General features: G+C 42.7%; 1 protein-coding gene across 2 annotated transcripts in view; it reads left to right on the forward strand.

Annotated features, from left to right (window-relative positions):
* ADAMTS17 (ADAM metallopeptidase with thrombospondin type 1 motif 17) overlaps positions 1-26,964 on the forward strand; it is a 344,744-nt gene that overhangs the window by 175,677 nt on the left and 142,103 nt on the right. The window contains exons 11-12 of one of the 2 annotated variants that reach the window (XM_035024022.1): positions 24,031-24,135; positions 25,172-25,317. In XM_035024022.1, the coding sequence (XP_034879913.1) occupies positions 24,031-24,135; positions 25,172-25,317 (251 nt within the window). The remainder of the gene's footprint in view (positions 1-24,030; positions 24,136-25,171; positions 25,318-26,964) is intronic. The other variant, XM_035024023.1, reaches the window with a different exon arrangement.

Raw genomic sequence — 26,964 nt, forward strand, 5'->3', positions numbered from 1 at the left:
AATTGCCTTCCTGCTCTTTCTTGAACCTGCAAGGCATGCTCCTGGCAGGGACACTCTCTGCTTCATGATGGCCATTTCCTCTACCAGAATACTCTTCTCCCACTTGTCCCTGTGACTAAGTGCCTCATCTTTTTTGAGTTTTTTGGGGTTTTGTTTTTTCAGAGATAATCTTCTCAAGGAGGCCTACCCTGACCATGCTATTTAAATTTTTAATCTGGTAAGGGGCGTCTGGGTGGCTTGGCTGGTTAAGTGTCTGACTCTTGATTTCGGCTTGGGTCATGATACCAGGGGCGTGAGTTCAAGCCCCGTGTCAGGCTCCATGCTCAGCAGGGAGTCTACTTGAGATTCTCTCTCTCTCCTCTTTCTGCTTCTTCCCCTACCTTGCTTACATTCAACCAGTCAATCAATCAATAAAATCTTTAAAATGTTAATCTGGTAACCCTCTCCTGCCCACTCTTAGAGCACCCAGGTCTCCTGATTCCCTAAGGGAAAGCCCTACTTTCACAAACTTACATTTTTTGCATGCTATATAATTCACTTGTTTGTTGTGACTATTGATAATCTCCCTCTAGATGATAAACCCTTCAAGGGCAGGAATCTTTGCTTTTACTCATCAGTGTTTTCCAAGTACTTTGGTCAGTGCCTAGCATATAGTAGGTGCTCAATAAGTATGTGTTGATCTGGGATCCATCCATAACCCTAACAGCAAATTTAAGGTCTCACATGACTTTACCCAACCACCAACAGCCCTGTGGACAAGCTGTGTTGAAGAAGAAACTCTTAGAGACCCCCTGTATAATTATAATGTATTGACTCTCTAAACCCAAATTCACGATCCATTTCACCAACCTACATGTAAGACTGTCATATGTCTTGCAGGGACCCATACAGATCTTTCCGGTGGCTTCCTGCCAGGGCAAGAAACTGCTCAAAGCAGCACGGTAGATCTGGTAGTGAGTGACTGCAGGCTGGTTCCTAGTGACCGTTTCTGTGTGTGTCTTCTTTGTGCATTAGTGCCCTCATTTGGTAAAATCCAAGGCTCCTGGTGAGTTAATACACATGGGGTGCTGAGAACTGAGCCTGTTATCCAAGTACTTGAGCTTATATGTGTGTTATTACTACCTTTCTGGATAACACTGATTCCCATCCATTGGAGCACAGAACTAATCTGGGCGTGTACATCTGTAGGATCAGCATTTCTCTGTATTGAACTTCTCAGGGCCATGAAAAATTAAGCATTACGTAACCCCTATATTCTTCTGGCAGCCAGAGACATCCAGAACCAATCAGAAAGGTCTCTTAATCCAGTGCCAAATTGAACTTCATAACCATTATTATTCTTTAATGCTCTTGAGGATTGAATTGGATTTCATGTAATAAAATGATCATGGTCCCAATGTTGCCTTTAATTTCTTATTCTGACTTCTGCCTTTGGCCAAGATGAAGTAACAGGGACCAGATTTGCCTTTCCACCTGAAGCAACTAAGAAATCAGATGACCTATATGAAATAGTGATTTTTTTCTTGACATTGGACCTCCAGCAAGAAAGAATTGTGATCCTTGAGAGATATGAAGCGCCTAAGGTGAGCCCTCTGATTATCCTGGCTTACTGCCTGGATAGTCTCCAGGCTGTGGCACAGGGAGGGAGAACTGAGAAGAAACAAATCTTCCTGAGTTGAAGAAACAGAGCTGGGAGCACAGAGAGGCCAAGGAAGTTAGAGTTCGCAGAGAGAGGTGCCACAGAAGAGCTTTATAAAGAAAGAACCTCAGAAATGTGCTCAAGATCTCCACGGATCTTCAGCTTAGTACTCAGCAATGTATGTGTGAGAAGACTACCCAAGGCCATCTGAAAATATTAGAGGGAACAACCACCGGAGCTCACGTAAAATGCACAGAAGAGTGTTGTGTCAGTAGCATGGCAAAATTAACCCTGTCCTAAATGCTGATCTTGTGCCACCTAATAAAGTTTAGAAGCAAAATCTGAAAGGATCACGCTGTTTCCAGGTGACTTAAGCAGGTCCTGGAACAAAGCTCAAAAATATTTGTAGAAATACAAATTCATTCACCACTCAATAAAATAAAACTCACAATGTCTAGCATCAAATAAATTACCAGGTCTTCAAAGGAGCAGAAAAATGCATCCATAATGAGGAGAAAAATCAATCAATCAATCAATCAAAACTGACCAAGAAAGACACAGACAAGGGCGTTAAAACAGGAATTGTAACCATAGTCCAGATTCAAGAAGATAGCAGAAAGATTGAACATGTTAAGTAGAGATCAGGAAGATATAAAACAGATCCCAAGGAAATTCTAGAAATGAAAACTCCACTGTATGAAATGAAGGAGACACTGTGGCTGGGAAATGAGAGATTGTGGAAGAAATCATCAGTGGACTTGAAGTGATTAAAACTATCCAGAATGAAACTTAAGGAGAAAAAAGACAGATAAGAAATAGAAGACAGCATCAGTGAGCTGTGGGTCTTCAGGTGGCCTTATATATATGCAGACGATACCCCAGAAGGAAATGAGAGAGAGCAAGGACAGAAATAATCGAAGAAAAAATGGCTAAAAAAAATTCCAAGCTTGATGAAAATGATAAGCCCACAGATCCAAGAAGCTCAATGACCCACAAGCACAAGAAACATGAAGAAATCTAGACCAACACTCATGATCCAGTTGCTTAAAAGTAATGATAAAGAGAAAATCTTAAAAGGGCCAGAGGAGAAAAGTTATGAACACATAAACAAAGGTTAAAAAAAAAAAAAAAGTATTTCTCCTTTGAAACAATGCAAGCGGAAAGATGGTAGAGCAGCATCTTTAAAGTACTGAGAGGGGGAAAAAAAAAAAAAGCCTGTCACCTTAGAAATCAATACCTGGCAAAAATCTCTTTGAAAATTAAGGTGAAATGGAGTTTTTCTGTTATGCAAAAGCTTAAAATATTCATCTCTGGCCCAACCCATGCTGTAAGGAATATTAAAAGAAATCTTTCAGGCAGAAAGAAAATGATAGTAGATGGAAATACGTATCTACACAAAGAAATGAAGAACCCTGGAAGTAGGGACCACATGGGTGAATATATGATATACTTAAATATGCTCAAATGTCTTTAAAAGATCATTGACCATTTAAACAACTGTCTTACAGAAAAAAATAAGAATACAGTCATGGTCAGTGTCCAGGTCCTAATTCCCAGAACCTGTGAGCTTTACCTTTATAGGGCAAGAGGGACTTCTCAGGTTTTATTCAGTTAAGGATCTTGAGATGGGGAGATTTCCTGGATTCTCTAGATGGGCCTGATGTAATCAGAAGGGTGCATACTGAGAGGGAGGCAGGAGATCAGAATAGGTAGCCAAAGGAAGCAGAATGATAGCAGGAGGAAAAGGTGGGAGTCATGCAAGGAGGCGGCCATCCGCCAAGGACAGCAAGGCAGCTTCTAGGAGCTGAAAAGTTCAGGGAAATAGATTTTCCCCTCAGAGCCTCCAGAGGGAACCAGCCCTGTGAAAACCTTGATTTAAGCCCATTGCAACTGATTATGGACTTCCAACTTCCAGAACTGTACGATGAGAAATTAGTGTTCTCTTAAGCCACGAAGTTTATGGTGATGTTTTTTAGAGAAGCCGTAGAAAACACTAATAGCTTTGCTATGGGAAACCAGTATGGTAATGTAGAGTTTATGACATTCATAAGAGTAAAGTGCATGACATTCTTCATTTTTCTGTGTAGAAGATGCAGATGTGCTCTTCATGTGTTAATGAAGTAGATCAGTTCAGTGTCTGTTTGGAGAGCAGGGTGATAGTCTTCTTGGTTGAGGGGAGTCACTTGTACATAGTAAACAGCCAATAATTGACACAATTTTGTACTTTTCAACCTATGGAGTTTTTTTGTTTTTAGAGAGAGAGCGCACATATGCAAGCACGAGGTGGGGAGGAGCAGAGGGAGAATGAGAGAGAGAATCTTAAGCAGGCTTCACACTCAGCTTGGAGCCCAATGTGGGGCTCGGTCTCATGACCCTGAGATCATGACCTGAGTTGATGAAATCAAGAGTCTGATGCTTAAACGACTGAGCCACCCAATAGCCTATGGTTTTGTCATCATATGGACAGTTCCTCTCTGAAGAGGAGGAGAGAGGAGTAATGGGAGGGCAATGTGCTCACAGGGGAAGAGAGTGGGTAGTTTCAGAATTAGTGTAGCCAATAGACAACTCACCTCCATAGGAAATTGTGTTGGCTTATATTTTTTAACTTAAAAAAAAATTGTAAGGCTGAGTTAAAGGAACTTGGATAATTTTGCTATGGACCAATGAAGCTAACAAATTGTGACAGATTGCCAAAAATAGGGAGTCTTTTTCACATTCTTCCCAAAAGAACCCTAAAATAATGTATTTTGGATTTCCCAGTTCAAGGAGAGGACTAGGTAAGATCATATAATGAATGGAGCGCTAACCTAGAAGGCAGGAGAACAGATTCAGGCCTGTCTTGAAGGAATAATATTGAACTCCCTGCCTCAGTTTCCCTTTGTAAAATAAGCCTGTTGGATGATCTCTAAAGTCCTTTTGGTGGTAGAATTCTAAGCCTCTCTTAACAAATTTGTTGCAATGAACAAATAAAATAAGTAATTTTAAAGTAGTAAAAAAAAATAAGAAAGAAAGAAAAGAGTAAAGTACATGATATTCACACAAAGACCAGAGCAGGAGAAAGGGTCATATACTATTGTAAGGTTTTTATACTACATATGAAGTGGAATAAATTGCACAGGAAGACAGACTGATAAGTTAAAGATGTATATATATATAGTATCAACTGTAAATCAACCAACAAAAAACACAACAAAGTTATAGCTAATAAGCCATACAAAGGACACAAAATGTGAGCATATATTGCTTATCCCTGTGGCCCTTTAAGCGTATTAGAAATAGGTTACGTAAAGTGGATTGTAAGTGCATGTTTCATGTTAGTCATTTATACTCCATTCTGCTAAGACAATGGCACAGTTGACGTTGGGGCCCATGACATATTCCGTTTAGATGTGGGTCTCCTTGTGGCCCCCGTGCTCATCCCATTTCTCCAGCTGTCCAGTTCTTCACAATAATCCCACCCATGACGTCATGACATGCCAAGGGTCTCCAGTTATTTCAGAGGGAACTGTGGTGCAGAATTCTCGGCAAAATCCTCCAAATCACGTGAGGCCCCCTTTAATAGGAAAAAAAAAAAAAGTTAATACTTTCTAGATACCATGAGAAAGAAAGAAAAACACTCATAGCCAGGAATTTTAGGGGAATGAATATCACAAAGCCAATACAACTCCAAGAATCTGAAGGAACCTCTTCTTTTACAAACCACATTCATGCAGAACAGTTGGAAACACCATCCATGTTCTCAGGTCCAGGCTCCCCCAAAGCTTGTTGATGGTGAGAACTTCATTGGCAAGCCCCTCAGCTGGTGTTCCTGTGCAGAGCTGTATGGGGGTAGGTTGGAAAAATACCTAAACATCAGTGAGGCAAGCGGGTGTGTGTGTGTGTGTGTGTGTGTGTGTGTGTGTTTTAGAAATTTCTAGAACTTTAAGCCTATCAGACACACACAAATAATGAAACGTAATGAAGGTTGGACACCGCCAAGGGAAGAAAACCACAAAACACACCAGTGCTGAGGAGTTGAACATTTTCTTTTTCATTTTCTGGAATACAGACCCATAAAAATAAGAAGCAAAGAAACTGGAGAGATTATATTTTGAGAAAAATACTAACCACCATGACTACCGGCAGGAAGAGTTTTCATTTTGCTTCTGCCTTTTTATGAGGAACAAAAACTTATCCCTGGCAGAAGGTGGAGGCCTATCATCTCAGAGAATTGTGTTTCTCATGGACACGTCTTTATTATTGTACAAAAGCAGGGGTTCTGAACCAGGGTCTGCCGGATAGATTTTGGAGGTTTGGCGAACAAGGATAATGAAAGTTTACATCTTTATTTTTCTCCAATCTGTAACTGAAACGAGTACAGTTGACCCTTGAACAGCACGGGTTTGCACTGTATGAATCCACTTACATGTGGGATTTTTTTATAAGTATAGTACAGTACTATGAATGTATTTTCTCTTCTTTTTTTGAGATTTTATTTATTTGAGAATGAGCAAGCGAGCATGAGCTGGGGGCGGGTGGGGAGAGGCAGAGGCAGAGGGAGAAGCAGACTCCCCACTGAGCAGGGAGCCCGATGCAGGAATTGATCCCCAGACCCCAAGATAATGACCTGAGTCAAAGGCAGATGCTTAACCAACTGAGCCACCCAGGTGCCCCTGAATGTATTTTCTCTTATATTTTCTTAACATTTTCTTTTAAAGAAATATAAAGAATATAGTATGTACTATAGGTAACATACAAAATATGGGGTAATCAACTGTTTATGTTACTGGTAAAGCCTCCAGTCGGCAGTCAGCTACTAGTAGTCAGGTTTTGGGGGAGTCAGAAGTTACACATGTGGACTTTCAGTGGTGTCAGGGGTTTGCATCCCTATGCCCATGTTGTGCAAGGGTCAACCGTATTTCCTTCAATCATGGATGTTGGCAATACGCCCAGCAGTCTTAGCAGCACCCATGACTGCCTCGGGATTAGAACTCCCATCCCAGATAGTTCCATACTGCATGACGGTTGTAGCTGCTGTCTCAAGTTATCATTTACACTCACCACTATTTTAAAATTAACATTGCTTAGGGGCCCCTGGGTGGCTCAGTCGATTAAGCATCTGATTCTTGATTTCCGCTCAGGTCATGATCTCAGCGTCGTGAGATCAAGCCCCGCATCAGGCTCCCCTCTCAGCGCAGAGTCTGCTTGTCCCTTTCCCTCTGCTCTTCCCCCTACTTGCTCTCTTGTCTCTTTCTCTGTCTCTCTCAAATACATAATCTTTAAAATTACGGTGGTTATTAGACCCAGGGCCAGATCTTCTCAAGTATTGTGTTGACAAAGAAACACGTGGGTCACTAAACTACAAGTTGGTATTTATTTTTGCATTTTGGATTATACTTAAATTTGTTTCTTTGGCAATCTTATGAGTTGTATAATTATGCATTGACAAATATTGTTCTGCAGAGGTGTTTATGGGCTCCCCAGGTGCCTCGTAGCGCAGGGCCAGGTGCTCGGTGCTAGGCGGTGGCAGGCCGCCATCTGTTCCCAGCAGGAGGTGCTGGCTTGCCATGAGCTATTACTCTTCTTTAGTTGGAATTTTAAATATGGAACCTCCTTCTGACTAGGACTTTGTGTATGTTCTTTGACACAATTCATAGGCATTTTAAGATCAATCCAAATTACAAGCCATTTCCGCATTCAAAGGCATAGGGTGAATAACTTGGGAAAAACGGTTGCTTTGGGAGTAGCCTAGCTTCAAATATTAACCAGATTTCTTGCCTTCTTAACGATTTGCATACTAGAGAACCCAGAAAAATTAAAATACAGTCCATTTTCATGTGTAGGGCCCTGGAGATCCCCACACCATCACCATGACATCCATGTCTGTCTGCAGAATACTGGTATTGTAAGGCTCAAAGCTGTCTATGGAAATATGAACTACCAAAAAAAAAAAAAAATTGGCATCAATAGCTGGCATTTCTTGCAGCAATTATTGGCAAATATAGCCGTCTCCTCTTTTAGCCAATGGTAATGTGATGTTTTTAATTCAATAAAGCATTTCAAGAAAGTCCAAACATAAAAGTTCTAAACATTGGATGGTAAATATTTATTACAAAGGGGAAATGAACTTGACACAATTAGCCCGATCCTTCTTCTTTATGATACAAGTTCTTCCTGTCTCTGTCAGGAAAGTCACTGGAAAGCAAAGGCACTATTTAATAAGACTTTAAAGCTGTTGGGGCTCAGATATCCTGCTGGGTGAAGCAGAGGGTGAGAGAGCCCAAGGTAGGTATCATCAACTGAAAGAAAGAGTGTGACATGGCTTCGGGAAACCGAAGGAAGAAATGCAGAGTTAGGACAACATTATGACAATGATCTCACAGCCTCATAAAGCCCCCAGCCCTTTCCTGCATGGAAGATATTTATCTGTCCCCCCTCGTCACCCTGGTTCCTGGAGATTCTGAGTTGAAAGGTGCTATGTAACAACCACTCACCCTTAACCCTACAACCTCCTTGGCAATACATTCCATCATCATTGCCCTGAAGCCCGTGCATGACCGTCCCTGGAGAGGAAAGTAGTGCTGGGAAGGGATGAACACCAGCCTTATAACTGCCTTGAGCAAGGGTGTGCCCACATGTCATGGCGTTTGTAATGGATGGACATGTGCCTATCATGCTGTTTTTTTTTTTTTTTTTTAAGTATTGAGCACAGAAGCTATAGGCCAATTGTTTCAGGAAGGCATGAGTGTCTAGAATGGTAATAGGCCCTTGGGGGTCTTATGTCTTCTTTCTACCTATTGTTTGCCCTTCGCATTTAGTTCTCTTGGCCTTTCAGCACAGCGTGGAGGTGCTGTTCTTATGACACAGTGCTTAAGAAAGTCGCCTCCCAAGTCAGGCACCTAGGGTCATGTCCTGCCTCTGCCTCTTGAGCAATTTACAGTCTCTTCTGACTCAGTTTTCCAATCTGGAAATGGGAAAAATAGCTCTACTTACACACCGTAAGGTTATTATGAGGGCTAAGGAACAAATGAGTTAGAGTACTTAGCATGTACTATGCACTCAGTAAAGGTTAGCTAGTACCATTGTTTTCCATCCTGGAGCCAGTGGTAGAGGGGATGCTGTTTAGCTGACAGTCTTGTTGGCTGGTCCTTCTTTTCTGTATCTTTCCTTGTGCTGTCCTTGCAGTTCCTCCTGCTATGCTGGGAGCACCAGGCATTGCTCTCCAGCATCCAGTCCCTCTCTCTTATCACACCCCCCCCAAGTCCCTGGGATGGAAAGGCTCTTTGCGAACTTTCCCAAATCCCATAGCGATTCTCATGGGCATCTTGATGCCTAGAGATCCCTGTGGGGTCAGAACTACAGGTTCTTTTCTCTGATGTTGGTCACTTCTACACCTGGTGGGTCTTTAGAAGCTCCTCCAGAGAATGTCAGAAGTTTTAATGCCCTCCTCCAGATCTTCAGCCTCTGAGTCTCTAGAAGACAGCTTTCCTGGGGGATCTCACACTCAGCCGGGCTTGGGAACTGCCGATCTGAATGAGACCTGCCCCTTTAATGCTGAGTACCTGGCCAGAGTGGGCGGCTGGCCTGAACCAGAGCCTCGCCCTGCCCCTCTCAGACAGACAGGGCCACGCGGTAGGACGTTGGGTTGGGTGCCAGGTTGAAAGCTGTCCTGCCTGCCTCAGTCTCAGCCTCCTGCCCAGCATCTGCAGCCTCTCTCAAAACTGTTGGGCTTTGGCAGCAGATGGCCCCAATTTTCCAGAAGTGTTTGGAAGTTTACAGTAGACTGCTTCCTCAGAGAGCTCTCCAGACTTTGCAAGTTGTGTGTTATCTGCCATTTCTTGTCCCCCGTCACCCCCCCACCCTTGCCAGCAGAGTGCCCGGGTGCCCTGGCCCTGCCTTCATCCAGCAGCAGCCTCTCTCTCCCCCAAGGTGGCCCTAGCCAGGTAACCGTCTCTCTGCGACCTACAGGACATGGAAGGAGTGACCAACCTCAGGGCTCAGGGAGCCTTCCAGAAAGGGGGCTGGCATGCCAGCCTGGGGGAAGGCTTCAAACTGCAGTAGTACTTGTGGAAAATTTGGATTAGTAACTTTTTCATCCAGCTCTTATTTTATCTCCCTTTTGGCTTGCGTTATCAGCAACACATTTCTGAGGGTTTTTACATAACTATTGCCTTCAGTATGGCTGCGAGACAGAGCTGTTCTCCAAACACTCAGTGGGTGCCCGGTGAGGAAGAGAATCAAAACAACCTCCCCAGCACTAAAACGGACACCGGACACCACCAGTTGAAGAGAAATGGTAAAGCTTTGAATGCATGAACAGTGCTGTCTCCTGAGGAACTCAGACCTTGCCTGTGTTTTCACAGTACGCCAGGGAGGGAAGCTTGGCACCGGCCTATTTGTCCCGCAGCTGCTGGAGGCAGTCTGCTGCGAAATGCCATTGATACGACTTTTGCCAAACCTTAAGTGGAGCCAGTGAGGCAACAGATGCTAGAACCAGACAGCTGTTTCATTTCCTTTGTTCTTTGTCCCGGACCAGTAGCTTTCCACTGCTGTTTGGTTTGGTTTGGTTTGGTTTGGTTTGGTTTGGGGATTTTTTTTGGTTTTTTGGTTTTTGGTTGTTGTTGTTGGTTTGGGGTTTTTTTGTTTGGTTGGTTGGTTTTTATTTTGTTGTTTTTTTTGCTTTCCCATCTGACCTTATTTCACTTTTTTTCCCCCTATAAAACTTGATATTTTCACCATTTAACAAAAACGTTAAAATCCAAGGCAGGATAAAATTTTACCTGTACATGATAAATGCGATCCTCCTTTAGTCGTCTCATGCAGGAGTTGGTCTCGAGCTGATTGCCCTACTTTCTTCTGCTGTTGGAGCAGGAGCTTGGGGGAGCCTGTGCACCCCCACCCCTGATGTGACTTGAGTGGCTGTACGTTTCATCTGAGCCAAGATTATGTTGCCCATGATGCTTGCAAACAGAACATTACAGGCACAGGGCCCAAAGCATTCCATTCTATTGCAAATATGAGACAGTGATGAGACCAAGTGCCTGGTTGATGTGAAGGATGCGAGTTTGTAGGGGGAGGAAGCAGAAGAGGAAATTGGGACCCATCAAGAGGCAGTATTACAACCAGTGGATAAGAGTATGTGTTCTTGGGTCAGGAAAGGTCCCAGCTCCACAGCTTGGCTAGGTCACTGCAAAGTGTGACCAGTGATTGTTTCTGTCTCCTAAGATTGGCATGAGTGGCAATGAGATAATTCTGATAAAGTACTTAGCCTGAGCTCAGTAAACGCTTAGAGTATGTTAGCTTTTCCCTCATGCTATCAGAGCAGTGCATGGCCTCACTCATGAATGTATTTGTTCATTCATTGATTTATTCATTTGCTCATTCAGCAAGGCTTGTCTGGGTGTGTACCATGTGCTTCCACATGTATTAGCTTCCAGCTAATGAGAGCAGGAGGCAATGAAACACAGCCAGTGCCCCCTCCCTCCCCCCCACCCTAAGGAATACAGGATGGAGGGGAGCCAAGGGGGTAGCAGGTGAGACACATGGGACTGTTGCTCAGCAGGACCAGTTGGAGGTGGAGTGTTCTTAGAACCCTAATGGGTTCTTCCTGGTGGGAATGGAGAAAAGAAGGAAAGACTTTCCAAAAATGGGGCTCCTGGATTTGGCCTTGAAGAATACAGGGGATGATATCATGGCTCTCTATTTAGATTATATAGTTTGGTTCTGGTTCTTTCCCTGGACTGAGCTCTCTGAGGGCGGGTAGCAGGTCCCACTCCCTGTCCACCTTACTTCTCCAGTGTGGCGTGGTACAACCTGCAGAGATGTGGACTCCCCGGCAGAAGCAGCAGCCTGTGCAGGGGTGCGGGGATGTGGGTAGTCAGGTACACGTGGAAGGTGCATGGAGGTGGCAGGGAGAGGAGAGGGGCTATGTCATAGGGGTTTTGAGTGAGTCCTGCAGGGAGTGATGGGTGGGTTAAATTGAGATCTGTGTTTCCAAAGAGATGTTGCAGATATATTGAGCGTGAGGAAGACTGCAGTCAAGAAGACCTGCAGGAAATGATTGCATTTGTCCAGATGAGAGAGGAAGAAGACTTGGACGAGGCAGTGGCATTGAGGCTAAAAAGAAAGAATTCACTCCGGGGGCACCTGGGTGGCTCAGTTGGTTAAGTGACTGCCTTCGGCTCAGGTCATGATCCCAGGGTCCTGGGATCAAGCCCCACATCAGGCTCCCTGCTCGGCGGGGAGTCTGCTTCTCCCTCCCCTCTGACCCTCCCCCCTCTCATGTGCTCTCTCTCATTCTCTCTCTCTAAAATAAATAAATAAAATCTTAAAAAAAAAAAAAAAAAAGAATTCACTCCGGAAAAGCCACATTGCCATTTTCACATTTATCTGATCGATACTTTGTAAATATGCATTGTGGGCACGGAGGTCATTGTAGTAAAGACCATCTCCACCACAGATGCCTGGTTATCAGTGTGACTTTTCAGAATCAAGTTTGTTTTCTGAATAAGCAATGTATGCCCAAGGTGTGAAATTCAAAACATAAACATTTGTAGATTTCCTTTTTCATACAAATACTAGCATCCTGCCATGCTGTTGTGTATCTTGTTTTTTTTCTCTTAACGACGTTTTAGAGTTGTTCAATACCTATATAAACAGAGTTGCCCCATCCTTTTTCTTTTTTTTTTTTTTAACTACAGATTGTGTTATTTTTTAGCCTTTTATTGTGAGGTAGCTTTAGACTTAAAGAAGAGGTACAAAAATAGTACAGAAAGTATATACCTTTCCCCCCAGCTTCCCTCTGTGTCAGCATCTTACAGAACCCTAAAACCATTATCCAAACCAGGATATATTTCCCGGTACAGTACTGTTCACTAAAGTACATGCAGATGTCACTGGTTTTCGTGCCAATGTCCTTTTTCTGTACCGGGATCCAGTTTTGCATTTAGTTAGTCCTGTCTCCTTGGTCTCCTCCCATTTGTGGTGGTTCCTTGGTCTTTGTCTTTCATGACCTTGTTACCTGAGCCGTACTGGTCAATTATTTTGCAATCTGGGTTTACCTGCTGTTTTCTCTTGATTAAATTGAGGTTATGCATGATTGGGAAGGAGACCACCCTACGTCTTGTTACAAGGGTATCCCCTTATCCGCAGTTTTGCCTTCTGTGGGTTCAGTTACCCACGGTCAGCTGTGGTCTGAAGCAGTTGATCCTCCTGAGGTGTGGTCAGGTCAGTCATAGCCTATCCCCAGGTCACAATACCTATGACATGCAGTGATGATGTCACTTCATCAAATTATGTAGGCATTTTTTCATCTCACATCATCACAAGAAGGATGAATACAATAAGATACTTTGAGAGACCACATTCACAACACTTTTATTACAGTATGTTGTCATAGTTGTTGTGTTTTGTAGTTGTTCTTAATCTCTTACTGTGTCTAATTTATAAATTAAACTCTGTCATAGGGATGTACGTATAGGAAGTAACAGTATATATAGGGTTCAGTACTATCCATGGTTTAAGGCATCCACTGGGAGGCTTGGAACACATCCCCTATGGATAAAGTGGGACTGTTGTACTGATAATATTAACCTTGGTCACCTGGCTAATGTATCTTGAAGGATTCTCCACTGTAACGTTTTTTTAATGTAAATTAAATTTAATTAGCATAGAGTGTATTATTAATTTAGGGGTAGAATTTAGTGATTCACCAGTGACATATAACACCCAGTGCTCATTCCATCAAGTGCCCTCCCTAATGCCCATCACCCAGTTACCCCATCCCCCCCCCAGCAACCCTCAGTTTGTTTCTTGTAGTTAAGAGTCTCTTATCTCCACTGTAACTTACTATTTTTCTTTTTGTCATTACTGTTGAGTTTATCTATAGCCGAGTTTCCTGACCTCGGCACTATTGAAATAATTCTTTGCTGCAGCTATCTTTCACACGGTAGGATATTTAGTAACAACCTTAGCCTCTACCCAGTATAAGTCAGGGGCATGCCCTAGATGTGACAACCAAAAAAATGTCTTCGCACATTGTCAACTACCTTGCAGGGAGCCAAAATCACCCCAAGTTGAGATAAATACCTAGAAGTGGATAAAAGGTCATTTTTGCATGTGTGTAATTTTTGGAATTTTATTCACCTGTATATAACACAACAGGAAACACCAAAAAGTTCAAATCCTAAGTGTACAGTTACATTCATTTTTCTTACAAACTGAACACATCAGTTTAAGCTGCACATCAAGAAATAGAGCATCTCTGCAATTCCAGAAGCTTCCCTAAAGCCCCCTTCTATTCACTGGTCCCCAGCAATAATCACTGTCTTTCTTTCTGATCCCACAGACTAATTTTGCCTCTCTTTGAACTTGAGATGAAATTAGGTGCATGCCTCTCAGTTCTTGATAGATATTATCAGATTGATCTCCAAAAAAGCTTGTCTATTTACACTCCCATAAACAACATATGGAAGTTCCTGTCTCCGCACCTCTTCACCCAGCCTCTCTGGTGCCTTGCCAATCTGAGTATTTAGGAAATGAGTCTGTTGCAGGTTGAATGGCATTTCTCTTATTAATGACTTTGAGCATATTTTCATATATTAAGAAGCCAGTTATGTTCTCTTTTCTGTGGACTGTCTTTTTAAATCTTTTGAATTATTGATCTTTTTTTAGTGATTTATTGGAAATTTTATTTTTAAGGAAATTGGCCCTTTAGCTGATATATGAGCTGCAAATTTTTTTGCAGTTTGCTTACTTTTTTTTTCATTTTATGTCAAGCAGAAATGTGTGTGTGCGTGTGTATGTGTGTAAAGTCAAATATATCAGTAAGTTTATAAGGCTTCTGAGTTTTATGCCATGCTTAGAAAGGTCTTCCCTACTCCTAAACTGTAAATAAACTTAATTCATGTGATGTCTTTTAGCACTTTTATGATTTCATTTTTATTTTTAAATCCTTAATACAGCAGTCCTTATTTTAGTGTAAGGTGTAAGGTAAGGGATCCAACCTCACTTTGTTTCCAGATGGCCTCTCAGGTGGATCCATACCATTTATTAATTAATTTATTTCTCCCCATAAATTTGAAATGCTATCTTTATAATATATTATACTTCTTTGTGTCTTATTTTTAAAATATATTTCCGGATTTTCCCAATCTATTCCACTGATATAATCATGTACCTCTTAATACTTACATGACTATAGCTTTATAAAATATTTTAATACACTAACCATATGCTTTTTCACAGTTTTACTGGCTATTCTTTCTTGTTTATTTTTCCATATGGTCTTTAGATCTGCTGTTTAGGTCCAAATTGTGTTGGTATTTTAAATTCAATTACATTATTTTGGAGACTAACTTGGTGAAAAATATATGCCTTTATACTTTGAGTCTTCCTACGTAGTGTTTCTTTACATCCATTCAAGACATCTTCCCTCTCTCCCTCAGGGACATTTTAAATTTTTCTTTATGTTTATTTTGTAAGTTTCTTGTTACAGTTATCCCTATAGAATATTTTTTGCTATATGAATGTGATCTTTTATTCCATTATATCTTTAAAATTGGTTGTAGTTGCTATTTATAAAGAGCTTTGATTACTGTATTTTAATTTTCTGCCCAACCATCTGACTGAATTCTTTTAGAAATTATAATAGTTCTTTAGTTGAGTCATTTGGTTTTTTAGTTATATAATTCCATATTAGCTCCTAATTCTTTCTTTCATCTAAAATAATAGCAGTGTGATAATATACATTCTTTTCTTCTCAGTTTTAATGAGAATGCTTCCGATGTTCCCCATGAGATAGATATTTATCAAATGAAGGAAGTATCTGTTTATGTATATTGTTAAGAATTTTAAAGATTTTTTTATTTATTCATTTGAGACACAGAGAGAGAGAGAGAGAGAGAATGAGCAGGGGGAGAAGCAGAGGGAGGGGGAGAAGCAGACTCCCCGTGGAGCAGGGAGCCCGATGCGGGGCTCGATCCCAAGACCCTGGGATCATGATCTGAGCCGAAGGCAGACGCTTAACCATCTGAGCCACCCAGGTGCCCCTTGTTAAGAATTTTAATAAGAGGTTTTGATTAAATTTTATTAAATGTCTTCTCAGCATCCGTGGAGAGGACTGGATGAGTTCTCTCTTTGAATTATTAATGTGGCAAATTATATTAGCAGGTTTTCTAATACTGAACTCTTCAGATTCTTGGAGTAAACCTTACTTGGCCATGGTGTATGTTTCACTATATTAGTAAATTTTATTTAGGATTTTTGCCACAGTGTTCATAAATGAGTTTGGTATGAACCTTTTTTCTTCCTGTGCTTATCTTGTTCAGTTTGGTTTCAGTGTGATATCAATTAATATAAATAATAAGGAAAACTTTTCCCCCTTTTTAAATGCTCTTAAACAGTTTGAATGGATTGGTGTTATCTGTTTCTGAAAGATTAAATAGAGTCTCCTTATGAAAAATACTGCTAAGAAACCATGTGGGCCAGAGGTTTTCAGGAAGGGTAGCTCATTGACCAGCTTCCCTAGGTCTTCTATATTAACTAGTTTATGTGCATTTTTACTCTATTCTGGGTTTGTTTTGGGTTTTTTTTTTTAAGATTTCATTTTTTTATTTGAGAGAGAGCATGAGCAGAGAGGGGGCAGAGGGAGAGAGAGAAGCAGACTCCCTGCTGGGCAGGGAGCCTGATGCAGGACTCGATCCCAGGACCCTGAGATCATGACCTGAGCTGGAGGCAGATGCTTAAATGACTGAGCCATACAGGTGCCCCACATTTTACTCTATTCTGAACAATAGCTCTATTAATTTATATACTGTAAGGAAATAACTTCATCTCAAGTTTAGGTACATAGAATTGAGCTCAGTGATCACTGATTATTATTTAAAATTTACATGCATACATGAGAGACGATGGACTCTGAAAAACAAACTGAGGGTTCTAGAGGGGAGAGGGGTGAGAGGATGGGTTAGCCTGGTGATGGGTATTGAGGAGGGCACGTTCTGCATGGAGCACTGGGTGTTATGCTCAAACAATGAATCATGGAACACTACATCAAAAACTAAAGATGTAATGTATGGTGTGATTAACATAATAAAAAATTTACATGCATACATACATATGTACATGCATACATATGTACATACATAAAATTTCCTTTGCATTTTGGTTATCTTCTTCCTTTCTGTCCATCTTTTTTTCTTTCTCCTTTCTTTTCATCTTATTATTCATGCTTTCTTCCCTTTTTCTTGAATAGGTTAGCAAGTGGTTTATCCAGTTCATTTTTCCCCCAAAGAGCCAACTCATACTTGTCTGTGGTTTTTCTGTTCCCTAAATAAGAAATTACTCTTTTTATCTTCATTAATTTATTCTGTTTTATTAGAAATTTATATTGTTCCACTTTCATACTTTTTGAAGTAGACAATTTTTTCCTTGTTTGAGTATTTGAGACTCTTCCTTCATCTCTCCTGGTATCTAACATTTTCATCGTCATTATTTTCTTCATAATTCGCAGCTTTGGTTACGACTTTCCCATTGGCCCAAGAGTTGCTTAAAATGACATCCTATGATTTTTGCTGTTTTCAGTGGATGCAAAGCAAGCCAGTAGTTTCATCAGATGTACAAGGGGAGGGTGTTACACAAGAGCATGAGTAGGAGGAGACAGGGGTTGTTGGGCCCATATTAGAAGCCTGCCCCCTACTAAGTGGGAAGCCTCATTATTCTACACAGTATTTGTTCAATGTTAGCTATTTTCTTCTTAAATACTGCCTCTCTTCCATTCTTTCTAGTCTCCTTCTAGGACTATGATTAGACACAGACATCAACGTTTTCTCCTCTTTGTTATCTTTTAACCCAATTTTTTTTAGTATTTTCCTGTTTCTTTTCTCTTCATGCTACAATCTGTATAATTTCTTCAAATCTATTTTCCATTCACGAATTCTCTCTCTCAGTGATGTCAGAATCCACTGCTTTTCTTCAACAATTATACATTTAATGTCTCATAATAAAAGTTCTTTCTAGTTTCTTTTTCAGATTTGCCTGATCATATTCCATAGTATCTCACTGCTGGCTTGTGTACATGATGTCATCTTCTATTTCTTTAAATATTTTATAGATAGTTACTATAATGATTTTTGTTTTTCTAGAGAGAGAGAAGGTGGGCAGAGGCAGAGGGAGAGGGAGAGAGAGAATCTTAAGCAGGCTCCACACCCAGCGCAGAGCCCGATACAGGGCTTGATCTTATAACCCTGAGACAGTGACCAGAGCCAAAATCAAGAGTAGGGCACTTAACTGACTGAGCCACCCAGGCACCCCTAGGTAGTTATTATATATTCTGTATCTGATCGTTCTATCATCTAAACAGCTTGGAAGTTTAAATCTTTTGTTGGTTGCTTCTGCCGGCTGTCATTTATGTTTCCATGTTTCATCGTGAGTTTACTTTTATTAGAAATCACCATGGAATTCTGAGAGCCTGAATGGTGGTTGCTTTCCTTCAGAGAGACTTTACATTTGTCTCAAAAAGCCAGGGGTGCCACCAATCCTTCTAGAACTGATAAACACCCTTCCAGATTTCAGACTTATTCTCCCAGCTGGAGGGTCAAGATCATTGCCAGCCCTCGGGGGAATGCACCCCTTGTATGTGCTGACTACAAATTGGACTATTTTTTTTTTCAAAGATTTTATTTATTTATTTGAGAGAGAGAGTGAGAGAGAGAAAGAGCACAAGAGGGGGTAGCGGGAGAGGGAGAAGCAGACTCCCTGCTGAGCAGGGAGCCCGATGCGGGACTCGATCCCGGGACTCCAGGATCATGACCTGAGCCGAAGGCAGTCGCTTAACCAACTGAGCCACCCAGGCGCCCCAAATTGGACTATGTTGTAAGTATGTACAAGTATAGCTATGTGTGTGTTTTGGGTTGGCTTTCTTGAATAGTTCTTCACTTCTGGTGAGCTCAGCAATAAGAATGACGTTTGAGGGACACCTGGCTGGCTCAGTTGGTAAGAGCAAGAGACTCTTGATCTTGTGGTTGTAAGTTTGAGCCCCACATTGGGGTGTAGAGATTACCTAAAAATAAAATCTTTTAAAAAATGAATGACATTTTATTATAATACTTAGCTCTTTTTGGAATGGAAGAGCAGCCCTGCCTTCCATAGATGATCTATTCCGACATTTGCTGGGAGCTAAAGGTGCCACAGGCAAACTTCTCTTTAGTTTCTACTCTACCCTAATTGCATGGGCATGATGAAATAAATGCATTTCCACCTTTAAACCCCTTCTCTCCATTCCCTCTACACCCCAATTTAATTATTTTTCTTAGTGGTTAACATTTTCCCTTTAAAAGCTCTGATATCTCAGTTATTACATTTGTCTGTTTCGTTCCTCCCCCAACTAGACATGATAAAGAAATTGATATATATATGGACAATCTCTTATGCCCCCCCCACTGCACCTTCTTTTATAGCCTGTTCTTATATCTCTACCATTTCTGTCTCATCCAAATTTATATCCTCTGCCTTCTGTTCTCTAACTTCAGCTAGAGAAGTTCTCTAACTTCATTTCAATTGATGCTTTGGTGGGTGCTCACTTCTAGTCACTTCTGGGTTTTGCATTCATTTCTCTGCTGACTGAACTTTATCCTCTAGTATTTTCTCCAGAAAAGGATTCCACTCTTTATACATTCAAAAATAATTTTCTGGGGGCGCCTGGGTGGCCCAGTCAATTAAGCATCTGCCTTTGGCTCAGGTCATGACCTCAGGGTCCTGGGATCGAGTCCCGCATTGGGCTCCCTGCTTAGCGGGGAGTCTGCTTCTCCCTCTGCCTGCCACTCCCCCACTCTAGCTCGTGCTTTCTCCCTCTCTTTCAAATAAATAAAATATTTTTAAAAAGTAATTTTCTGTTACATAAATACCTAAGCAACACTTTAGTTGCTAGAAATTACTCAGGTTACATTTTCTTTCCTTGTGTCCTTCTAAGCATCAGCCCACAGTGGGTGCTGTTGTGGAGAAATCTGCAGGGAGCCTGCTGTCTTTTCCCATTGTCAGTGACTTGATCTTTTTGCCCGGCTGCTTAAAATCTTTTGTGCTCTATCTCTGAAATCCAGTAACTTTTATCAAGGACATGCCTCTGTGTTCATTATTCTTCACCATTTTTTCCTGGAATAGGACTTTGCTTTCCAATCTGAAACTGAGAGCTTCTTTCATTTTAGGATAGGATCTTGAATTTCTCTTCAGATACCTTTTCTGTCCCATTACTTTGGTTCTCTTCTTTAGGAGTCCTGTCCTTCCACCCCAACTCAGGGCCCTTGACCTCCACAAACATCTATCCCCTCATTGGAAAAAATAGAGAGAGCTCATCCTCCTTGCCTCCCACTTTTGCTTATGTCACATCTCCTTTATGTGTCTTCCATGTCTGTCATTTCTGCCTAATGTGTTTCAATTGTTGATTCATTTTATTAAATTCACTTTTGCTTGGTCATTAACTCCATGTACCCCTCTGTGTTCAGTGGTATCTCTCTTCTTCTGCTCTCAGTGTTGTCCTCATTGGTCATCTGACTGTATTCTTTTTTACCTTCCTTGGCCCAGTTCTGATGGTTAATACTTTATCTCGTTTGACCTGACCATCTTTTCCCTGAGTTCTTATGTATTTGCTTTTTGCAAGTGCAAAAAAAAAAAAAAGACACAATTACTATTTTTTTTTTTTTTAAATAATGCACATAGGTTTGCACATTCTTTTTAGCCATATGATGATCATATTATCTGGTGAGTATTCTTCACATGCTTTCTCCCTCCTGTATCTTCTCCCTTTTTATTCATACTAATTTGTATAAATCCTGTACTGATTGTTTCTGACTATTGTTCACCTCTGAGTTATTCCTGGACCAGGGATAGATAGGATGTTCATTTGGAGAGTGTCAGGGCTATTTTCAGGCTAGGAGGAATTCTCCTTAGTGGAGGAGTGTGTGTGTTCCAACCTAAAGAGACCAGCAGTTGCGAGACTATCCACCCTGCAGTCTGTCTCCTGCTCTAGGAATGGCTTCCTACACATATGGTCTCCTTGTCATTTCCTTGTGGAGCCTTGATTTTCCTGCTTCTACCTGGTGATAGGTTGGGTCCAGAGAATCTTCCCTCTCCAGTTTGAGCATGCATTTCTCTCCTTATCTTCTCTCTCTCTGTAAATAGTTTTACTATAAACAGCATACTATGCAGGCATAAAAATGCACAGATCATACATTTAGAGCTTGATTAGTTTTTAGAGAGTGAACACATCTGTTGAGCCACTACATGGGTCAAGAACCAGGATATGAACCTTGATCAATGAACTCTCAGTCCAGTACTTCTGATCCAGCTCAGGCCCTTGACCTCTACAAACATGTGCCTCTTCTTTGGAAAAATGGAAAAAATAGAGAAAGCCCTGTCTTACTTGCCTCCCACAGCTGTCATAAGCCTCAGGATGACAGAGCGCTTTGTCATTTGGAAAGCATGACATGAATGCCAGCTCTCTAAAAGGCATCACAGTGGCAAAGATTAATGCTATCCATACTGTTTTTCCAGTACTGAAAACGAATCACAGAAGGGCAGCTGCTTAGCTTGGGCACACAGGGCAATGCTGATGGCCGAGCTGGGGTCAGAGGCTACAGCTCTAAAGTTGCCTTCTCTGCTCAATCCTCTTGTCTTTGTTTTGAAACTAAACAGAAAGGTAACCACTGTCCTGACTCCCAGCACTACCATTTTCTTCTACTTGTTTTTGAAGTTCATGTAAATGGAATCATGCAGTATTCCATTGTTCTGATAGACCATAATTCCTCTGTTGATGGCCATTGGGGCAGTTTTCAACTTTGGGACTAATAGAAAGATTTTTGCCGGGAACCTTCTTGACAAAATGTTTTAGGTGAACATAGACACACGTTTCTGTCTGACGCATACCTAGGAGTGGAATTGTTGAATATTAGAATGTGCATGTCTTCAGCTTTAGTAGGTACTATCAAAGAGTTTCTCAGAGTTGTTGAACCAAGTTAGAAGCTCATCATTAATTTAAGAGCGCTCTTATCACACCACATCCTTGTCAACACTTTGTATTCTCTCTCTGTCATTTAGTCATTCCGGTGGGTGTGTAGAGGTACAGAGTGGTGGTTTTAATTTGCCTTTTCTGGATGGCTGATGAAACTGAGCACCTGTTCATGTGTTTATTGGCCATCCTTATGTTTAAATGCCCTCATTTGTGAAGTTTCCAATTTTTTTGCCCATTTTTCTACTGTGCCATTTTAATTTGTCGGTGGGAGGGCTTTTGTTTTGTGTTTTTTACATATATTCTAGATACAAATCCTATGTTGATCCCATTCATTACAAACATCTCTCCCATGTATTACAAATATCCTCTCTCACTTTCTTACAGTTGTCTTTTGATAAACAGAAGTTCTTCATTTTAATATAGTATAATTCATTAATTTTTCCCTTTATGGTTAGTACTTTTTGTGTTCTACTTAAGAAAGCTTTGCCTGACCTCATCCCCTTTTCCCTGATGATTAGAAAAGTTTTATGGGAATGTGCTGTCTATAAACTGCATAACAGTTCACACCACCTTCTTCCTCTCCCTCCCGATGGGGCAGGTGCGTCTCCTAATCCCAAGCACTCCTACGTCATAAATTACCTCCCAGGTCAGCCTTGTCTCACAAACACATGGCCACACACTGACACCACACTCTCAAAGAGCTCTGGGGTTAAAGTTCATGGAATCAAACATTTAATAAGGTGCAGTCCATATTTATGGGACCAACTGGTGGTATGCTCAGAGTTCTCATCTTTTTACCATTCCATGGAGAGATGAACAGTAATGGGAACACAGGGGCTTTCCTGACCCCAAATGTGCACTGTTCCACTTGAATCATCAACTTCTTTTAGGGCACAGAGCAGCTTCGACATACTTGAAAAATGAGCAAGCTCTGCGGGCTTTTGAACTCTTTGTCAAAGCCCCTCCAACTCTGCTTCCCTTCTTCCCTTTTGCTCTGTTTGTCTCTTCAACTTCGAAATACTTTTTGACTTGAGACAGCGCAGTGCACATCTCTTCTATGCAGATGTTTGAGGTTACTTGGAATGGCAGCCCTCTACACGAAGCAAGGCACACCTTTTGCAAGCTCCACTGTGACTGTCCTGAGCAAGGACCCTTGACCCTCACTGGGCCCAAAATGCACCCTCAGGTGCCCCGGCCACGTCCTGGAGGGTGATGTCTTCTTGCTGCAGCCCAGGCCTCTTGCCCATGATTGGGCTTGGCATCCTGGAAGCACTGCGTCTTTAAAAGAGCCTTCAGTACATCTGTTCTCAATTTTCAGACCACGAGGCGAGGATTTGGGTGCAAGGAGTTTATCTGGGAAGTGATCCCAGGAAGCACTGTGAGGGGTCAGGGAGGTGGGAGAAGAGGGTGGGGAATCCAAAGTGCACTGAAGGGCAGGCGACTGCAGGGACAGTGGGGCCAACCCACCAGGACCCTCTGAGAGAAGTGAGGAGCTTGCCTCGGAGCCATCCCACCCAGGGAGATGGGCTGTCCAGCTCCCATCCCTGTGGTCAAGCGTCGCTCCATGGTCAGAGGATGGCCTCGGGGCAGAGAGACTGGGGAAGCAACACTGAATGCTCTGAGTCCTGGAGGGGAGACTGAGGCAGCCAGGGAGGATGCTGGCCATGTCTGCCCCAGTTCTTTTCATAAATGATCCCATCCTGAGTACTTTGTCTACGTGTGGGTTTCCTATTAATACAGATGGGAGTCTGTTTTTAAATGCTTGTCCTTGTTGAAGGGGAATTATTTTAATTGTATATTTGTGCATGTTCAGAAATTCCTTAGGTGAAATACTATAAGAAATTATGCATAAGTCAGCTGAGCTAGAAAATGGGTGACCACGGGGAGAGTGGAAAACCTTCTTTAACCCTTTGAGGTCTCTGAGCCCTTTATCAGCCTTCGGGCTCTGGATTCTAGGCCTATGTAATGGCCCCTCCAGCCTCAGCAACAAAGCTGCCTCTTCTGGCAGGCCCTGTCTGAGGAGGCTCTGCCGTGGAGATTCTTTTCCTGTGCACTATGTCCGACCCATGGGTATCTGCCTCGGACCTTCCTACATTAAACGGAAGGTATGTGTTGGTTAATGGCGCCCAGCCTGCACCCTGCGTTGGACACCCCCTCAGTAGCTAATGCAGGAGTTGCCAAACTGAATCCCCCCGCCAAGACAAGCACCCTCTTGGGAGTCAATGCACAGAATTTTGTGGAGTTAAAGTGAACCAGTTGAATGATGCGCTTTTACATACAGATTCATGACCGTCCTTTTTCCCTTCGTATTTCAAATTCCAAATCCAGACCAGTCATTGGGCCCCACCTTCCGACCCCAGGAGTGACCTGTTTCTGGTGTTCTAGGCAGTTGTGTTCCTTCCCTTGTCAGCAGCATCTGATGTGCGCTGGACTGTGGTGCCTGGTGGAAGGAGATACATCCTGCAAGACCAAGCTGGACCCTCCCCTGGACGGTACCGAGTGTGGGGCAGACAAGGTAACCCCCGCCTCCCACAGCCCTCCCCCGGCCCCCATCTCCTGGGCATCGGGCACGTCTCTTGAAGGGGAGGTGGTCTGCACTGTACTCAGGAGTGCCTGAAACTCCCCTTGGGCAGCCCCAGAAAGGCCCATGGAGCCCACTCTGGGCAAAAATGGACACTTCTATCACCTTTCTCCTTTTTTTTTTTCTGGTGAGATATAAAAATCGCTTAATATTTTTGTTAAATTGACTCTTTTTGTCACACAAGTGAATTTCCTTAAAAAAAAAAAAAACCTTTTACATCAATAAACCGTACATGGGAAAACAGGATCGCTGGCCACATGCAAAAGGCTATCCTAAAACGAGTTCGATGAGAACAGTGTTAGGCGATTCTAGCTCGAGGTTAAGAGAGCGAGGCCTGATGTTCATTAACAGGAGAGACTGGTGTTGGCGAGGGGGGCTGTTCAGGGCCAGCAGCCACAGATTTCTCCTTAGTCTTACTGCAAGGAGGGAACGAGATGCCATGATGAGCAACCACGAAATCACCTCTCGTGGCCCGGAAGTGCCACGCACATTGGGAAATTCCCTCTTGGAGCAGGGGCTTTCCCTTATTCTCAGAGCCAAGGTTCACCCCTTTGGAGGTGGCAGCGTCCTCTCCGAGCACCAAACCCAGCTTCAAAGTGCAAAACCACAGAGCCAGGAAACGCAGCCTTCCAGAGAGACGACGCGCTCGCGTGAAGTAAAGTTGGCCAAAGCTCAGGTCTCTTCAAGAGCCATGTGAATTAATCCTTTCTCTGAGAATTCAGAAAACTCCAAGGGAGCCCATTCCGTGTGGACTGTGAGGGCAAAATGCAAAGCCCACAGGGACGGGCTCTAGAGTTCCCAAGCATGCCTGCCCCCGCAAGGGTCTACTTTTGTGTAAATTACCAAAAGCCACCGGGGATGGCGTGGCGTTTTCTCGTGGGGGGGACCTGCAGTGATGTGGTGAGCGAGCAGGTGGGCTCCTCGGCGCTGAGCGCCCCTGGGGCCCGGGGCCCGCCCTGCTGTGTTTCAGTGGTGCCGCGCAGGGGAGTGTGTGAGCAAGACGCCCATCCCGGAGCACGTGGACGGAGACTGGAGCCCGTGGGGCGCCTGGAGCATGTGCAGCCGGACGTGTGGGACAGGAGCCCGCTTCCGGCAGAGGAAGTGTGACAACCCCCCGTAAGTCCCCCTTGACCAGGCATTCTCCAGGGTGCCCTGATCAGGGTTTCCAAATCACAGCTCTTACTGCCTGATGCCAAGGAGGGTCTGTCTCCCGAGGAGAATTTGAGCTTAAGGGAAGAAATGAAGTCACTCCAAGGGCCCGGGGTGCAGGGGTGTCGTGTGCGTCATATGGCGTCTCGGCTTAAACAGAGCTCTTGCTGTGAGCGTGGATGCAGTAAGTCCTGTGGTGAGCTGGCTCCTTATCCCTTGTGTGGGCCTGAGTAGAGAGCTTTCATGAGACAGCTGGGTGACAGTCTCCCTTTGCAGGCTTCCTCAGTCAAGGGTCATTCCAGGGAAGCCTGTGGACCTTCCGGAAGAATGGCCGACCTTCAGATTGGCTGGCTGTTAGCTGATCTGGGAGCCGCCTGGCTGTGGATGAGTCACAAAGCATCTGGGGGTTCAGCTGTCTTTCTTCATCCAGATATTTTTCACCTGTGTTCTTAGAAGTATTTGGCAGAAAATCGTTTTTTGGGTTTTTTTTTTTTTTTTCCCTCATTGGCTTCCTTTTATTGACCTTGATGACGACCCCTCTTGTTCTTGGCACATTTGTTCCAGAAAGCTCAGAGCTGTATTTTGTGCTTCGTTACGATAATTCCTTTCTCACAGGTTTTTCTCTTCTCCTCTGAGAGTTCCCATTTTTAATATTTCATAGAATAGTCTGTTTTATGTCTTGTGTGCCGTCAGCTGCATCACATTAATTTTGAAAATGAATGAGCAAAAAGAAAGGCTTTATATACACAATTAAGTCATGTTGATGAATAATTAGCAGTCTTCTCTTGTGTTTAAAAATTCCGATGCCCGACAGATGAATAGATAAAGAAGATGTGGTATATATATACAATGGAATATTATGCAGCCATCAAAAGGAATGAGATCTTGCCATTTGCAACAACGTGAATGGAACTGGAGGGTATTATGCTGAGCGAAATAAGTCAATCAGAGAAAGACATGTATCATATGACCTCACTGATATGAGGAATTCTTGATCTCGGAAACAAACTGAGGGGTGGGGTGGGAGGGATGGGGTGACTGGGCGATAGACACTGGGGAGGGTATGTGCTCTAGTAAGCGCTGTGAATTGTGCAAGACTGTTGAATCTCAGATCTGTACCTCTGAAACAGATAATGCAATATATGTTAAGAAAAAAAAAAGAAGAAGAAGATAGCAGGAGGGGAAGGATGAAGGGGGGGAAATCGGAGGGGTAGACGAACCATGAGAGACGATGGACTCTGAAAAACAAACTGAGGGTTCTAGAGGGGAGGGGGGTGGGAGGGTGGGTTAGCCTGGTGATGGGTATTGAGGGCACGTTCTGCATGGAGCACTGGGTGTTATGCACAAACAATGAATCATGGAACACTACATCTAAAACTAATGATGTAATGTATGGGGATTAACATAACAATAAAAAATAAAAATATCAAAAAAAATAAAAAAAAATAAAAATTGTGACTATGAATTGGAAATAGTGTTTGATGACAAATTACAAAAAAAAAAAAAAAAAAAAATTCCGATGCCCAGGCTGTATCCCAGACCAATTAAATCACAAGTTCTGGGGCTTGGACCCAGGAACTGGATGTTTTAAATCTCTACAGGTGAACCCAAAGG

The sequence above is a fragment of the Mirounga leonina genome, unplaced genomic scaffold (genome assembly GCF_011800145.1).
Source record: "Mirounga leonina isolate KUSES-001 unplaced genomic scaffold, KU_Mleo_1.0 Mir_178, whole genome shotgun sequence".
Lineage (NCBI taxonomy): Eukaryota > Metazoa > Chordata > Mammalia > Carnivora > Phocidae > Mirounga > Mirounga leonina.